We start from the raw sequence: 18,365 nt of genomic DNA on the forward strand, positions 1-18,365 counted from the left end.
TAAAAGGATTCAATAACGGTAACGATGCACAGTAAATCTTGGTGGCATAACTAAATTCTGTAATACTCAAGACTTCCAAAAGATCAGAAATTCAGACTTCAAAACTTCAATATACAACCACTTTCATCATAGAATCTGAAGGAGTAATAATTAGATCGGGAAAAGTATAACTGTTCAAATTCTTAGAAAGTCCTCTGACTCAAAACCATCATGTCTCGCAAAGAGCAAGTTATTGCTTCCTTCCTCTTCCTTTCTTGCTTGGTTGAGCATCCATTTGCTCTTTTCCAGTGACTTCTGATAGATCAACTGCAGAATTACAAGTGATGGAGAATGTAGAAAGAAATCTCAGCACCAGACAAGAAAGAATATCCAAAACACAATCAATGTAAACCATAAAGGAATATTGCACTGAGTGGTTTCGTATTCTCAAAAGAATCTGTCTTTGACCAGTTTTATAGATAATACGAATGTTGCACAGAAGTCTTTTTAGTTAAAGCATCATCACATTAACAGCTTAGAGTAAGACATACCATCAGGACCACGGGCCATCAAAGCAAAGAACATATTGTTCAGTTTTTCCATCTTCTTAGCCTCCTGTGCTTGGTCTGTCTTGTACTTTAGACACTGTAAAAAGTACAACAATTGACAATTAGAAATTAAGATTACGAGGCTAATAATGTAAGAGGCAGTCAATCATAAAACAATGGAAAATGATGCTAATTGCTAGGAATATAATTATTACAAATCATTGAATAACAGATTTTGTTCTGCTAATTAAAATGAGAGCTCATACGCGGCTAAATTAAATTTTCACCACCAACAATCATGAGAATTTTATTAGTATATTATTTTCTTTGTCAGAATAATTATAATGTTAGAGTCATTATTAAGTCTAAGAAGGGAGTAGTGTGTTGGGAGCTGCTTCCTGTTGTACCTAGTTATGTCCCTAGGTATCTAGTAAACTTTTTTGATCTTTCATCTTCCCATTATATCAGATTTCTATCATTATAAATAGAAGATGATTAGAGGGGTCTTTCAAGCCCTCAAAAATATATTTCCTCTCTGTTTTAATCTTAAGCTTCTTTTATGCATATTATATTCTTCTTTAGAGAATCTGATAGAATAATTTTATTGGCAGAGTTATATACCATCCGAATTAAAAGGGCAACCCAACTGAAACATTAATGGGTAACTTCACGTGTATTGCCGTAGTTAAAGAAGTATGGAGTTACTTAAGATTAAAAACAGAGAAAACACTTTTGGAGGGCTTAAAGGACCCTCTTATGGTCTTCTATTTATAACAATAAAGAGCTGATACACTAGGGAGATGAAAAAATCAAAGGACTGTACTTGACTGCTAGGAACAGAACTAGGTATAGTTGGAAGAGACTTCCCAACACACTACTCCCTACTTTAGACTTAGTGATTACACTAGCATACACAGATTTAATTATTATTCCAACAAAATTGATATTATATAATCAACATAATCTAGATTATATATGTATTATTAGGAATGTTTTTATTTATTTCCATATCACATATTTATTTTCAGAGGATATCAAATTTCATTTATTCATTGCATTCATTCCTTTTTCTAGATAGATATAATTGAAACACCCACGTTGCTTCATAAACACGGTCTTAGCTCAATGTTTCTTTCTTTTCTAAAGTTTATCATAAGATCTTGTTTTTCGGAAATGTGTCCGGTAGACCCATTTGTCTTTGAAGGATTTTTATTTTTTTGCAAACCTTTCACAGGTTCCCTTTCACTATTTAGGCACAGCTTCCAATGAGTTTTTGACAACCACCACTCTTTCCAGCAAATATAGGGTTGTGTTCGCATCGTGCCAATTCATCCACAAACATCATCCAAAATGCAAACCATGTTATGTCATCGCATTGGACATACAATTGATAGGTATTTGAAGCTAAATGGGAAAACCCCTCAATCACACAATATTGCCCAACCATATATTGTTAAGTCACCTGTTGCTCCTACCTTATTGGTTGATTTATCTACACCAATGTTTAAACACTTTATGGTATGCAACATGCCAATCCTCCAGTAACACTGCTTTGGTGGCACACACCGTAATTCATTCACTGGTCTCTCTCAATCTCCCTCCCTTGGTCCTTGGGTCATTGACTCCAGTGCAATTGATCATGTATCTAGTAATCCTTCTCTTTTCTCTTCCTTTACTACCGTTGTCAATTTTCCTTTTATAACTGCAATTAATGGTTCACAAACACAAGCTTGTAGCGTAAGTACTACATAACCCTTCTCATACCTTACAGTTGACTTTGTTGTTTTTATACCCGTAATTGATCTCCTAATTTACTTTCTATTACCCATTTAACCAATTCCCATGATATTATCCTGAACTTTATTAAAAATAATGTTACCTTGAAGGATCGGATATCAAACCAGACAATTGATGCTAGATTTGAGTCACATGGCTTTTACTACCTCTCTCCATCACCACGGCTATGTGCTTCGGTGATCTATCAATGATGATTCATTAAAAATTAAGACATCCCAGGTTGACAAAATTGCAAAAGGCAATGTCTGTCTTCTTTGAAATGTGAATCATAATTAAGTAAACATGTTCCTCGATCTTTTCTTGACTGTCTTAATAAACAAGTTGTCTCTTTTTCCTTTAATTCACTCTGATATTTGGCATCCTTCCCATACTATTACCCCTTTTTATTTTAAATATTGTTACCTTTATTGATGGTTATTCTACATGTACTTGGATTTTATGGTTATTCTAGATATATCTAGACATGATTATTGAATGATCGAAAGTGTTTTCTATGTTTCAAACTTATATTTATCAAATCAAAAACACAATATTATATATGCATAACTTTTTTTCGTGGTGGCAATGCTCATGTGAATATTTGTCGAGCCAATTTCAATAAGTTATCAAATAATATCATTCACCAGACTTCGTGTAATCATAATCCTCAACAAAAAGGAGAAGCCAAAAACAAAAACATATATTTTATTCATACTATTTGGGTACTTCTCATAGTCATCTTCACCAATTTTGGGGACATGTTATCCTTAGAACATGCTATCTCATTAATTGGATGTCATCATCTTTCCTTAAGAATTGGGTAGCCCGCTGTGTCCTTTTTTCCTTGTTGCCCTTTGTACAATCTTTATTGTACAAAACATCACACTTGGTTGAGATAAATTTTTCCTTGGTTATTTAAATGTGTCTTCATGGGATATAATCCTTGTCAAAAATGGTATCGACTTTTCTCTTCTGATCTTCATAGGTATAGTGGAGGACATGCCTAATCCTTCCCCATCAACCTTTCCTGCACTAGATCCGGTCTCCTCTAAAAATGATCGGCCTATTTTTGTTCAGAAGGTATACATTCTATCATTAACCCTCGTCCGCACCATACAAACCTTAGTTATCATCAACTTTCCACCATACACTATGCTTGTATATCCACATTATCTTCTATTAATTTTCCTAAGTCACACGGTGAAACTCTATCCCATCCAGAGTGGAGACAACCAATGATTGAGGGAGAAGTGTGCATTTCAAAGTAGTGGTACTTAGGTGTTGGTTCCTCTTCCAGCTAGAAAATCAATTGTTTGGTGATAATGGTTGTATACTCTTAAAACAAGACAAGATGGAACCATTGGTCGCTATAAAATTGGACTGGTTGCCAAAAGCTACACACAAATCTATGGCCAAGATTATATTGACACCTCCCCTCCTATTACTAAAATGACATCTATTTGACTTCTCTTTTCCATTACAGCCATTCACCATTAGACAATTTCAGCTTGACGTCAAAAATGCCTTTATTGTGTAAAAAACGTGGAATTTGAGAGCTTTTAAGTTTGTGTGGATCCTTTTTGAGAGCCAAGTTTTGGAACCGTGTTAAGTTTCTTTTTCATTTTGGGCTCTTGTAAACCTAAGCCCATAAAACCCACTAGCAACAGAGAAAAACACCTTCATTGACCTGACATCACCACATCCTTTTCAAACTCTATTGCAACATGTGTCATCTCGTACCAGGCCCCCAAAATGCATTGCATGAACCACTGCAACCAGAGCTCTTTATTGTGTGCTTGAGGTTGCAGACTCTCTGTTTGGTTTCTCTACTTCTGTTGCTCGGCTTGGTTGGTCCATTGATTCTCTACTGTGGAAGAAATAAGGATCTCTAGAGCAATTATGATTTCAATTTGGATGATCTATTTTAGAGGTCTAGTCTAAGAGTTCAAATGTTGTGTTTTGCTACTTGGCACTACTACAGTCATTTTTATGCTGCTTTGTTATTTATGACTTGTGAAATGAGCTTTGTGTGGGGTTTAGCCACTGACTTTCATATGCTTATTAGTATGTGATTATAAATTTAACCTTAATTAAATGTTACATGGGTTTTTCTCTCTTATATTACATGCATTTGTACGAATTTTATATATCTTATAGAACCTTATGCATCATGTTGTGGTTCCATGGTTTACGATTTTGTATCCCCTTTCCAAGTCTCAATACAATCCCAAGTTGAATTCCTTGGTGTATTGCTAACATTTCTCTAAAATTATCTAAATTATATAATGCCAGAGGAGAACGGAACATTCAACAAAACATTAACTTAATGTCCAATTAGGCCATTGATCAGCCTTAAACTCATATTTCATTCCAAATTATTTGGAAACACAATCAGGCAATGTTCATGGCATTGATGCTCGCCAAAAAACAAAAGAACTAATTTAGACTTTAAGCAAAACAGAATGAGGTGTTTATAGTCCTAGAAGAAGAGTAGTCCATTTATCCTCTATCCAAACCAAATACCTTATAAAGTGAGATACTAATATAATCAGATAGTAAATAATCACTAGATTACAAACCTCAACTTTCAAATCACATCAACAACAAAATAAATAGTAGAGTAAATTGCACTAACCACCTCTTAAAAATACAAAAAACATTCCTGAATTTTTCCATCCCTGCACACCTCCCTTAATTGTTTAAAAAACATTATACTAACATTCTTTATGCATTACAGTAACCACCCTAATTGTTTGAAAGAATTACACCGTCTACCCCTATAAGGTAGATGTTAATAAGCAGAAGGTGCTTGTGTAATTTCACATAACCTTACGACATATTAGTGTAATTTATTCTACAAGCACCTCCACCTTTTTAACATTTACAGTAACTTTAGAAGGAGAACAGAACACAAAACAAGAGGAAAGAGAGGATCCACTAGGTTAGAGTAGAGAGGGAGAATTACAAGGGAAAAGAGGAACAAACAAAGGTAGAGAGAGGGATCATGTATTAGGAAAGGGTCGTGCAGCAATTAGGGTATTTTGATCAAAATGGGTGATACGACCTTGGTGTAACAATCCAAAGTAATTCACCCATGGAACCAATTCAGCATGGCACACAACTCATTAGGGAGCAAAGAAAATAATTGGATCATGCCATTCATTAAGTTGGCAGAAAAAATAGACAACCATGAACTGCAAGATTGCCAAACTCTCTAGTTAACTAATAAACTGTTATGTAATTTTGGATGGAGGAAACAAGTTAACTCTATCTCTCAGCAGATAAACTTGGCTGAACACTTTAAACCCATTAACACATTTTGTATAGAAGAATCAAATTATGATTTCATGTTAATCCACATTTACAATCTCAAACATGCACAAAAGACTGGCATTTAAAAATTAAAATACATTGAATATATATTTGTTTTGTTCTAGAAAAACAAACTGATACCTGCCGGTTATCAGTGACCCTAAGTACCAACTTGCCATCACAATGCCTGTACTTCATGACATACCGTGTCTGCTCCAAATACAATTGAAGAAATTTCATTTTCAGTACGTTTTAATAGAACAAGAAGGACAAGTTGGATAACTTGGACAATCAAGAAACTGAATTATAAAAAATCAATTGAGTATTGCCCAAGTGAATATGAAAACAGAGCAAATATTCCAATTAAAGGCTTTTATAACAGTAAAATAAAACAAAAGTCTGAATGAAGTTTGTCAGGGTTATGTTACTTTAAGAAACGAGAAAACGTTGAAGGTATAGAATTACAGAGTCAGGATCAGCACGAAACAACTGAATGGATTGCTCCACAAATTTGTCCCGCTCAGTTATGTAAACCATCGCACCAGACAGATACTTCGAAACAATTTTCTGCCAATTGTCAAGCTCTGGTCAACTAAGTTCACCTGCATATCAATGAGAAAAAAATGAAAATATAAAAAACCAGTGTCACTAAATTGATAACAAAGTGTACATTTGATGAAAAATTAGGATCTATAGCCAGCAATTAAATTTCATTATGTCAACAAAACTAAAAAAACAACAAATTCAAATGCATAGTCTCACACCTCCCGAAATTTCACACAAATATTATCAACTGGATGAACCAATCCACATTCTCTGGTAAAAATAGAAACTCACGTTTATAATGAAATAAAAATCTTGTCAGAAAAAACAAATTAGATTTATATTGAAGATATCTCATTCTTATCGATCCTCGATTTGTCTACAACCCTACTTTCTTAGTAAATTATGCAAAGAACAATGCAAGTTACCCTATTAAAAGAGAGGAACATGACAAGAGAAGCCATTCAAGAAGTACCAAGTTCCTTCAGGGATCCAAAACCCACCAATGCCACATTGCATGCCATTTAAGCCTACACTTTGAAAACACACACACACTCACAAGTGACTAGCTAAAAATACAAAACCCACTGTTAAACTGATTTTTGTCACCTAAAATCAGAACAAACTAAGTTTTTCCACTAATGTAGGGGTCAACCTAGGTATCAATCCAAGGACTCAGTACAATTAAAGTTAACTCTTGTATTTTATTTATTTACTACCTATTAACTAATGCAAGGTGGGGAAATAAAAATGAAAGAATGAAATTTATAAAGGAAAAGAGAATTTAAAATCTGTAAACTGTTTAAAAGAAAAAAATGAAATTAATCAAAAGAGAAAATGTCAAAACTAAACTATTCTAAATGAACAACATCCTATATGAAAAGCTATTTAACTGTCACTCATTAAACTGGATCTATTACTATTTACACACAACTGAAACAAAACTTAAGACTGTGTATCATGATCAAAGAATAAAATCTGAAATTGAAAATACAGAAAAATCTAAACTAAAACTATTTTAATTTCCAATCCACAGTAACATAAAAAAATGAAATTAACATGGAAAAGAATTTCTAATCTATGAGAAAGAGTTCCAATTTAAAAAAAAATAGAAAACAAGTAACTAGACCTACAGGTTGCAGATAGAATGCTCAAACTAAAATGAAGAACAATTTAACAAGTAACACCTAACTAAGGAGCAAAACAAACTCATTGGTTAAAACCATGAATCAGAAACCTAAAAGCAAAGATTAGTGCAGAATAGTATTCACTTGCAACTCAGGAAGACATCCTGTAAAATCATACCCTCTTGTATACTCTTTGTACCAAACCATAGCAATTGTGAGTCTGATGCAAGCTTTTATTCAATATCAAATGCACAGTCTAGTCTAAATGCACTTAAAACATACAATCTAATTCTAAAAACCTATAAATTTTCAATGAAAACAAACTGCCAGAAACAACTTATCGTGAACAGCAAATGAAATCAAGTAATAAAACCTAAACTATTATCAACCAATCAAAAGAATCCATAAAAGGAATCAGAATTGCATTAAACATTAAACATTGAAGATAAAAGTACATGATAAAAGTATATGATACCAGAAATCACCGAAAATCACGGCCTGTCACCCTCGCAACTCAGTGAAATCTAGAATCGAAGAAAAGCGCGATAAACCATGAAAGCGATAAACCTATAACGCAGTGTCTGTCACCCGCCACTCTCTACTCTATGAAACTAAAGAATTGTCTCTCGCTCTCACTCTCGTGATCTCCAAGTCTCGTGAGTGAAGTCTGTCACCCTTCACACACTCGTTCGTGGAGTCTGTCACCCTCCGCGATTCACTCCCTAGAGCTAAGAATGGCGCCTGTCACCCACCACCCGTGTCTATTTACATAAAGAAAACCCCGGGTCTAAAGAAAAGAGAAAATGAAAAAAAGGAAAAGAGGAAACTTGCTTGTGATGCTTTATTCTTCTCTTCATCATCGGACGGCTACCGTTTATCTGTTTCCTTGCTTTGCTCTGACCGTCGATCCTATCCACGTGGCAGCTCCGGTCAGCTCTTCTTCTCCACCGGTCAGTGACGTTTGAAGCACTGGCTAAATGGCTTGAACATTGGGAGCTTTCCTCTCTCACCTTTAGCTTTGCCTTTGGGTTCTTTCTTCAAATGAAAACGAAGGGAAGAGACCCCCAAGGCAGCTGCTGCTTGTGCAATCAACCCGGTCTATGCCAGCAGCGCCAATTCAGTGCATTCCAGCAGCGGTGCAGAAAGCTTCCTCGCGGCCGAGCTTAAGACGGCCCAGTTAAGTGGCATCAGCACCAACTTCAAGCGTGGCAGCAGTGGCCCAAATGTTAATCAGCTTCAATTCAAACAGCCCAAAGAGTCCAGGAGTATCACTGCACAAAGAGTATTAATCCAAAATTAAAGAAAAAAAAGAAAATCAAATAAAAGAAAAGAATTTTTATCAAAAGATTTTCTAAAAACAATTTTAATTTTCTAATTATTTAAAAATTCTACAAAATACACCTAAAAACCTATTTTTAACTAAAATTATACAAAACTAAAGAATTTAAAGAAAAACCTAAATCTAGCCTAATTCTAAACAAGTAAAGACTAAAATAGACTAACATAGACTCCTAAACACCCAAAAGAATGCAAATTTAAGGAGTTATCACCCACTTAATTGCATAAAGTAAATATTCACAAAGTGGGGACCTACCACTATCAATAACAGCATGTCATGAAATCCTTCTAACATGACTCTCATTCATTCAACGACGTGGCAATAACAATTTAAGAATCAATCGAAATCAAATGATCCATGAAAAGTAAAACACGTTATTAATTCGAGTCAATTTTGATCCATAGCAAAACAATCAAAATCGATTCAGTGCTTACCTACGAACTACGAGAAACAAAATGAGGCAGTGAAAACCCTTCGATGGAGCACTTTGCGTAGTGCCAAAGCCGAAAGCTCGTAGGCACTGCAAGCAAGCCTTTTAAACAGTAAAATTGGGTTAGACTTAGATATGCTTAAATGAAAAACCCAATTTCTGTTTCGTTATGTTGTAGAAAGGCGTTTTAACTTCTACATATGATTCTATAACTCTATCATGCCTTAACGAGTTTGACCATGGTTAAAATAGATGTTGAGCAAAATAGGTAGAATTGTAAAAAACGTGGAATTTGAGAGCTTTTAAGTTTGTGTGGATCTTGTTTGAGAGCCAACTTTTGGAACCGCGTTAAGTTTCTTTTTCATTTTGGGCTCTTGTAAACCTATGCCCATAAAACCCACTATCAATAGAGAAAAACACCTTCAATGACCTGACATCACTACATCCTTTTCAAACTCTATTGCAACATGTGTCATCTCTTACCAGGCCCCCAAAATGCATTGCATGAACCACTGCAACCAGAGCTCTTTATTGTGTGCTTGAGGTTGCAGACTCTCTGTTTGGTTACTCTACTTCTGCTGCTCGGCTTGCTTGGTCCATTGATTCTCTACTATGGAAGAAATAAGGATCTCTAGAGCAATTATGATTTCAATTTGGATATCTATTTTAGAGGTCTAGTCTAAGAGTTCAAATGTTGTGTTTTGCTCTTGGAATAGTCACTTGGCACTACTACAGTCATTTTTATGCTGCTTTGTTATTTATGACTTGTGAAATGAGCTTTGTGTGGGGTTTAGCCACTGACTTTCATATGCTTATTAGTCTGTGATCTTTATTATGTCTAAATGGAGCAATGATAACAGTTGAAAAACTGTTATTTTCATGCTTAAAATTGATACTAAAAGCAACCTTTACACTTAGAAACTAGCTTGAAATCATGCTTTTATCCATATTTTCATAAATAAGAGAGCTGGATAGGTTTATGCTTGATTTCAGTGTTTTTGTGCAGGTTTTAAGGTGAATTTAGTGAAAGAAGTGAAGAAGGAGAGAGATGGAATCAGAAAAGACATTAAAAAGTGCAAAAGGAGAAGTCGAAAGTACCGATCAAGCGGCAGTTTACCGCTGAGCGGCACTCAGGAAGTCACGGGAGGTCCGCTGAGGGGCAAAATGGCCGCTGAGGGGAAGAAACGAGACGCGCACTCACCGCTGAGCGGCACACTTATGGGCTTGGGCCTGAATTTTCTGTAATTTTAGAATAGTATATAAGCTTTAGGACGTCCTAGGGTTTGTATCTTTGGCAAAGACGAAGCAAACACTCTCTCTTCCACCCCTTTGAAGGAGGATCTTGGATGCTCAGGCTACCTCTTCACCTTTCTAGGGTTTTATCTTTCATTCTTTCATTATTGTTCATCTAGGTTCACCATGAATATGGTGAAAACATTGTATGTTTGTTGGGGAATCAATGTAATCTTTTGAAGCTCTCATATATGGAATTTGTGCTTGCATCTTAATCTAAGATTTATGCTTTCTTTCATCATTAGTTAGGGTTTTTCCTCTTTGCTTAATGCTTGCTTTGTTTAACTCATTCAATGCATGATTATTGATTTTGTCGATACGGGAACGTACGGGGAAGTCTAGATTCGGGGAATTTCTCCCAATAGTATATTGGTTGTCGTTAAGCTCCTGCACTTGATGAACTAATTATTAGGAATGCTAGGAATTGTATGAACTCGTAATTAGGGAGAAGCCTTCTTGAAAGGTACTTTAGAGAGTGGCATTAACAATGATGATTTGAATGTTGAATTCCTAAAATATATGAGAGTAGATAAGATGAAATTGACCCCCAACAACATATTCATATATATATCTCATTGAAAGTGCTTGTCTTTTGCTTTTGCCATTGATCAAAACCTCATGCATACATGTTTATTTTCTTAAGTCTTAGCTAATCAACAAACCACACAACTAAACTAGGCCGTGAGTCCTTTGGGAGAACGATACTTGGTCTTACCGAGTTTATTACTTGAAACGATTCGGTCATACTTGCCGATTGTTAAACAAGTTTGTGACATCATATTTTGGTGATCATAAATTTGTCCATCAAGCAACTTCCTGGATTTGTTGCTCATGAGAAGTCATTTATATGGTATGTAGTCTAGATATCTAGGATTATTTTCATCTGAGGGTAAGAATTTGTTTAAGATTTGGATTGTGTTAGGATATTTACCCTATTTATCATCATTATATTGTGTCAAGGGTTACCCTATTTATCATGATTATATTGTGTCTAGGGTTGCTCTATTTATCATGTACTCTTGTATCAATTTATTCTTATAAATAGAAGATTAAGAGAGAGATCTATCAAGCCCTCTAGAATTATTTTACAGATTAATTGTCAAGTGATTGCTATCTTACAAAAGTGCTTTTATTGGCAATAATAGAATTTTATTTTAAATGGTCTTTCCCTATTCCTCTTAATGCTTCAGTTTAATATAATCTAGTAGGTTCAAGGATTCCTTGATACCACTTTCATTTAGGCCCCATCAAAGAACATGTTGAACTCCATAAAACAATGTTCTTTCCACTCTAATGAATCTCCTCACAATTTCATCAATATCCAAGCTATAATTGGGTTGGTGGTCTCAATTACTTGAAGGTTTTTAATGGTTAGATATCTCCAACATGCCACCATTTGGACGAGTGCAGAGAATGCACAAGCCCTATACATGTTGAACTCAAGTCGACATAGATATAAAAGGGTGCATGAAAGGGACTAACTTCAGACCACCAGGCTTAAAAGGCATAAGAACCAATTCTCCTAAAAGCTTAAGCAACTAGATGTACACCTATAAATGAGTTTGTATCATTATAAAATTAATGAGACTCGTCATTGAGAATTGAGATCCCATTATTTTTACCCAATTGTAGAGTGTAATGAAAATAATTTGTTAATGCATTGGATGGTATACAGAATCACATATGATTCTATAACTCTATCATGCCTTAACGAGTTTGACCATGCTTAAAATAGATGTTGAGCAAAACAGGTAGAATTGTAAAAACCGTGGAATTTCAGAGCTTTTAAGTTTGTGTGGATCTTGTTTGAGAGCCAACTTTTGGAACCGCGTTAAGTTTCTTTTTCATTTTGGGCTCTTGAAACCTATGCCCATAAAACCCACTATCAACAAAGAAAAACACCTTCAATGACCTGACATCACTACATCCTTTTCAAACTCTATTGCAACATGTGTCATCTCTTACCAGGCCCCCAAAATGCATTGCATGAATCACTGCAACCAGAGCTCTTTATTGTGTGCTTGAGGTTGCAGACTCTCTGTTTGGTTTCTCTACTTCTGCTGCTCGGCTTGCTTGGTCCATTGATTCTCTACTATGGAAGAAATATGAATCTCTAGAGCAATTATGATTTCAATTTGGATTTCTATTTTAGAGGTCTAGTCTAAGAGTTCAAATGTTGTGTTTTGCTCTTGGAATAGTCACTTGGCACTACTACAGTCATTTTTATGCTGCTTTGTTATTTATGACTTGAGAAATGAGCTTTGTGTGGGGTTTAGCCACTGACTTTCATATGCTTATCTTTGATTATAAATTTAACCTTAATTAAATGTTACATGGGTTTTTCTCTATTATATTATATGCATTTGTACGAATTTTATATATCTTGTAGAACCTTATGCATCATGTTGTGGTTCCATGGTTTATGATTTTGTATCCCCTTTCCAAGTCTGAATAGAATCCCAAGTTGACTTTCTTGGTGTATTGCTAACATTACTCTAAAATTATCTAAATTATATAATGCTAAAGGAGAACGGAACATTCAACAAAACATTAACTTAATGTCCAATTAGGCCATTAATCAACCTTAAACTCATATTTCATTCCAAACTATTTGGAAACACAATCAGGCAATGTTCATGACATTGATGGTCGCGAAAAAAAAAAACAAAAAAACAAATTTAGTCTTTAAGCAAACCGTAATGAGGTGTTTATAGCCCTAGAAGAAGAGTAGTCCATTAATCCTCTATCTAAACCAAACAAGTTATAAAGTGAGATTCTAATATAGTCAGAAAGTAAATAGTCACTAGATTACAAACCTCAACTTTCAAATCACATCAACAAGAAAATAAATAGTAGAGTAAATTACACTAACCACGTCTTAAAAATAAAAAAAACATTCCTGAATTTTTCCATCCCTGCACACCTCCCTTAATTGTTTAAAAAACATTATACTAACATTCTTTATGCATTACACTAACCACCCTAATTGTTTGAAAGGATTACACCGTCTACCCCTATAAGGAAGATGTTAATAAGCAGAAGGTGCTTGTTTAATTTCACATAACCTTACAACTGATTAGTGTAATTTATTCTACAAGCACCTCCATTTTTTAACATTTACAATAAATTTAGAAGGAGAACAGAACACGAAACAAGAGGAAAGAGAGGATCCAGTAGGTTAAAGTAGAGAGGGAGAATTACAAGGGAAGAGAGGAATAAACAAAGGCAGAGAGAGGGATAAAGTATTAGGAAAGGGTCGTGCAACAATTAGGGGAAGTAGGGTATTTTGATCAAAATGGGTGATATGACCTTGGAGTAACAATCCAAAGTAATTCACCCATGGAAGCAATTCAGCATGGCACAAACCTCATTAGGGAGGAAAAAAATAATTGGGTCATGTCATTCATCAAGTTGGCAGAAAAAATAGATAACCATGAACTGCAAGATTGCCAAACTCTCTAGTTAACTAATAAACTGTTATGTAATTTTGGATTAAGGAAACAAGTTAATTGTATCTCTCAGCAAATAAACTTGGCTGAACACTCTAAACCCATTAACACATTTTGTATAGAAGAATCAGATTATTATTTCATGTCAATCCACATTTACAATCTCAAACATGCACAAAACACTAGCATTTAAAAATTAAAATACATTGAATATATATTTGTTTTGTTCTAGAAAATCAAACTTATACCTACAGGTTATCAGTGACCTTAAGTACCAATTTGCCATCACAGTGCCTGTACTTCATGACATACCGTGTCTGCTCCAAATACAATTGAAGAAATTTCATTTTCAGTACGTTTTAATAGAACAAGAAGGACAAGTTGGATAACTTGGACAATCAAGAAACTAAATTATAAAAAATCAATTGAGTATTGCACAACTGAATATGAAAACAGAACAAATATACCCATTAAAGGCTTTTATAACAGTAAAATAAAACAAAAGTCTGAATGAAGTTTGTCACGCTTCTGTTACTTTAAGAAACGAGAAAACGTTGAAGGTATAGAATTACAGAATCAGGATTAGCACGGAACAACTGAATGGATTGCTCCACAAATTTGTCCCACTCAGTTATGTAAACCATCGCACCAGACAGAGACTTCGAAACAGTTTTCTGCCAATTGTCAAGGTCTGGTCAACTAAGTTCACTTGCATGTTAATGAGAAAAAAATGAAAATATAAAAAACCAGTGTCACTAAATTGATAACAAAGTGTACATATGATGAAAAATTAGGATCTATAGTCAGCAATTAAATTTAATTATATCAACAAAACTACAAAAACAACAAATTCAACTGCATACTCTCACACCTCCCGAAATTTAACACGAATATTATCAACGGAATGAACCAATCCACATTCTCTGGCAAAAAGAAACTCACATTTATAATAAAATAAAAAAATTGTCACGAAAAACAAATTAGATTTATATTGAAGGAATATCTCATTCTTATCAATCCTCGATTTGTCTACAACCCTACTTTCTTAGTAAATTATGCAAAGAACAATGCAAGGTCCCCTATTAAAAGAGGGTAACTGAACAAGAGAAGCAATTCAAGAAGTACCAGGTTCCTTCAAGGATCCAAAACCCACCAATGCCACATTGCATGCCATTTAAGCCTACACTTTGAACACACACACTCACAAGTGACTAGCTAAAAAAAAGAAAACTCACTTAATTGCATAGAGTAAATACCCACATAAGTGGGGACCTACAACTATCAATTACAGCATGTCATGAAATCCTCAGTACATGACAACCAAAACAAAAATGGAAAAATCCTTCTAACATCACTCTCGTCATTCAACAACGACGTGACAATAAACATTTAAGAATCAATCGAAATCAAATGATCCATGAAAAGTAAAACACGTTATCAATTTGAGTCAATTTTGATCCATAGAAGAAAAATGAAAATCGATTCAGTGCTTACCGCGAACTACGAGAAACAAAATGAGGCAGTGAAAACCCTTCGATGGGAGCACTTCGCGCGTTTTCTATTCAATCCGAAAGAGCCTCAATAGTGCCAAAGCCGAAAGCTCGTAGGCACTGCAATCAAGCCTTTTAAACAGTAAAATTGGGTTAGACTTAGATCTGCTTAAAGGAAAAACCCAGTTTTTTTTTTCGTCATGTTTTAGAGAGGCGTTTTAACTTCTGCAAATAGGAAAAATAAAATACACAGGTATCCCCAAAAGTTTACCTTTTTCTTTTTTTACAAATAAGGCCTTTAAATTTTAATTAATTAATGTTGAACGAAAGCTTATTTCATTTGTAAATGTATACCTGTAACTTTAATTTTAGTCCAAGATCCTTAAAGATTATCATTTTTATAAATAAGCAATTTAAATTTTTATTTTTATTTCAATTCATTCTAAAAACGTAACAATATTTATAAACAGTTTTTTTGAGTAAGTTTGAATTAAATTTCTTATATCAAATGTCAATGTTTTTTCAATTTTGTTCTTCTTCTTACTATGACTCGTTTTTTATGTATTAAAATACAATAAAAAAATAAGAATTTAGAAATAAAAAAATAAAAATCAAATCACCCATTTTATTTTAAGGGGCTGAAGCCAATTAATTCTCCAACCACCATGTCAGCACCCTAAACGTCCGTCTTGGGGGGTCGGACGTCTATAATATTATAGACGTCAGTCGGAGGGGGACGGACGTTTACAAGGCTGAACAAATTAACGCTTCAACTCCCCATGTCAGCCCCTAAAATGTTCGGGCCCCCAGGACGGACGTTTAAGGGGCTGACATGGGGAGTTGAAGCCTTAATTTGTTCAGCCTCGTAAACGTTCGTCCCCCTCCGAATGAAGTCTATAAGATTATAGACGTCCGTCCCCCCCCCCCACCCCCCCTCCCCACAACAGACGTCTAGAGTTTAACTTATTTACGAATATGCCACCGGTCAATTATTTACGTTGGGGCTTTTACGGACAGACGTCTATGGGGGGACGTTGAAAGCCAATTCTGCACTAGTGTAATAAGATATTTATAAAGCTTAGCGCAATCAAACCTAATAATTGCTTATTAATACATGTTACGATACCTACTAATTGCAGTTATACTATTAATTACTCTTTGATACCCTAAAACAGCTACCTGGACTTATCGGCTATCATCGGTTACGTTGACCGATATATTCCATAAAGTACACATCATCAATTACGTCAACCGGTATATTTCATACAATACACAAGCCCCTTAAGCCCTGAGCAACTGTTAGTAATTGCAAACAAGATTTACTCTTATGTCAGTTGTCCTTTACAACCGACCGAGTGATCACTCATGGGATTCGTGCCCGTTGAATGTGAAGGGTCGATCATCCCTAGCCGTTAGATTTGAGTGTGATGAACAATTGAGATTAAAACTTCGAAACCACTTTTTTCGGCTATAAATATGATGTGGGGTTCTTGTCATTGTCACGCCTTCCCTCTTCTCTCCTCTGTTGATCCTTCTACCTATCTCTGTCAGGTAACTATGTCGTTTGTCACGTGGTCGTTCGATGAGTCTGTCGGTAAAGAAGGTCGGGGATATGCTGATGATGCGACGGAGTTGTTTTCGTCCGTAGGGTCTTCCATCCTGGGCTCTGTTGAAGGAGGAGATCAACCATTGACATGGGAAGTTGTTGGAAATACTTCCGCCGAGGTCGTTGGCTCCTTCAATGAAACTGAGGAGGAAGGAGAAGTGGAAATAGAAATTGACGCGATCGGAGAGTGGGATGGAGTTACCACTGCTCCTCCTCCAACCGTTCCTAGGTATGATTGGCCCCCCATGAGGTAGGACTTTATACATCCTCCTTTAGCACTAGCTTATCCTTAGAGGAACTTGTTGGTCGGGTGTGTATACTAGCCAACGCGAAGGATGTTGAGAGTATCAAACTAGTTATCCACAAAAGGAACGAGCGGGCATGCCATAGGTGGGAAGGTTACAATACCAATTTTTTCTACGTGTATTCCACCTTGTTCTTTGACTTAGGTGTTCGTCCCCCCTTTTCGAAATTTCAAATGGGCGTTCTTCGTGTGCTGAACTTAGCTCCCACCCAGCTTCATCCAAACGTGTAGGCTTACATTTAGACGTTTACCGTTGTTTGCATCGCCCTTGCCCTTACGTCTACACCAACTTCCTTTCTCTATTTTTTTCGTGCCCTGCCTCACCCCAATAAATCGTGGACTTCCCTGTTGCCCGTTAAGGATCAGCAACTATTCACTATTATTAAAATAGAATGACTCAATTTTCTCACACCAAGAGGGGGTGAACTGGTGAAGTGTAAAAACAAAAACTTTTAAAATATTTTTTGCAAAATGTGATGCCTTTACACTTTTCTTGAATCGCAAGGTAAATGATTAACAATGTAGCGGAAACTTAATCGAATATACAAAGAACTTAATCGAATGAATAAAAGAGAGTAGGGATCAGAAAATTCAAACGCTGTGTTTTTATACTGGTTCGACCAAGCCTACATCTAGTATCCTTCCAACCACAGGAAGCAAATGCACTATAAAGATCAAGGTTTTTACAACAAGGTTTTTATAGCGACTTCACGTAAAAAATATAAAACACCTCTCTAACATTCTAATATGATATAGGCAGTAAACAACAAGACCAACAACAATAACACTCTCTTATGTTGTCTAACCCTTTGAGGCACCCTCAAAGTCAAGAACACCATTGTTCTTCTTCTTGTAATCACAACAGGGAAACCAAGCCAATCTTCAAAAGATTGCAAATCCTGATCACGCAGTAAACACCCAAATGTGTAGATTGATCAAACATTTGAAACACAACAAATCCTGCTCCTCAACAAATCTCATAATTCTTGATCACCACGGTCAATCTTGATTCTTGGAGTTTTTCCCTTCTTTGTAAGATCACACAGCTTTCTGTAAAAATATGAAAGTGTTAGAATCACAAAAGTTCTTACAGAATTCAAATCAGCATCAATTTATAGTTAAACACATATCAGACGCGTTTTAATCGACTTTGCTACTAATGTAATCAA

At 35.3% G+C, this 18,365-nt stretch overlaps 1 protein-coding gene across 3 annotated transcripts; it reads right to left on the minus strand.

The window, feature by feature from the left end:
* On the minus strand, positions 1–14,458 carry LOC148196910 (signal recognition particle 9 kDa protein-like). Of its 3 annotated transcripts, none has more exons than XM_088092500.1 (5): positions 8,117–8,273; positions 6,081–6,217; positions 5,757–5,825; positions 531–624; positions 1–306 (listed from the first exon to the last, which is right to left on the minus strand). In XM_088092500.1, the coding sequence occupies exons 2-5, from the start codon at positions 6,150–6,152 to the stop codon at positions 230–232; spliced, it is 312 nt and encodes a 103-aa protein (XP_087948626.1). In that variant the 5' UTR covers positions 6,153–6,217; positions 8,117–8,273; the 3' UTR covers positions 1–229. The 3 variants fall into 3 exon arrangements, with proteins under 3 accessions (XP_087948626.1, XP_087948625.1, XP_087948627.1); XM_088092499.1 differs by lacking the exon at positions 8,117–8,273 and adding an exon at positions 7,761–7,916; XM_088092501.1 differs by lacking the exons at positions 6,081–6,217; positions 8,117–8,273 and adding an exon at positions 14,369–14,458.
* Between the last annotated feature and the right edge of the window lie 3,907 nt (positions 14,459–18,365).

The sequence above is a fragment of the Vigna umbellata genome, chromosome 6 (assembly GCF_029865625.1).
Source record: "Vigna umbellata cultivar VRB3 chromosome 6, Vumbellata_1.0, whole genome shotgun sequence".
Classification (NCBI taxonomy): domain Eukaryota; kingdom Viridiplantae; phylum Streptophyta; class Magnoliopsida; order Fabales; family Fabaceae; genus Vigna; species Vigna umbellata.

Excerpts from the sequence above, each read along its gene's own strand:
- LOC148196910 (XM_088092501.1), bottom strand. The coding sequence starts at position 14,440 with ATGGTTTACATAACTGAGTGGGACAAATTTGTGGAGCAATCCATTCAG. Across the intron at positions 5,826-14,368 it reads TCCGTGCTAATCCTGATTCT|ACACGGTATGTCATGAAGTA; the intron begins GTAATTCTATAC and ends TATTTGGAGCAG. Across the intron at positions 625-5,756 it reads GGGTCACTGATAACCGGCAG|TGTCTAAAGTACAAGACAGA; the intron begins GTATCAGTTTGT and ends TACTTTTTACAG.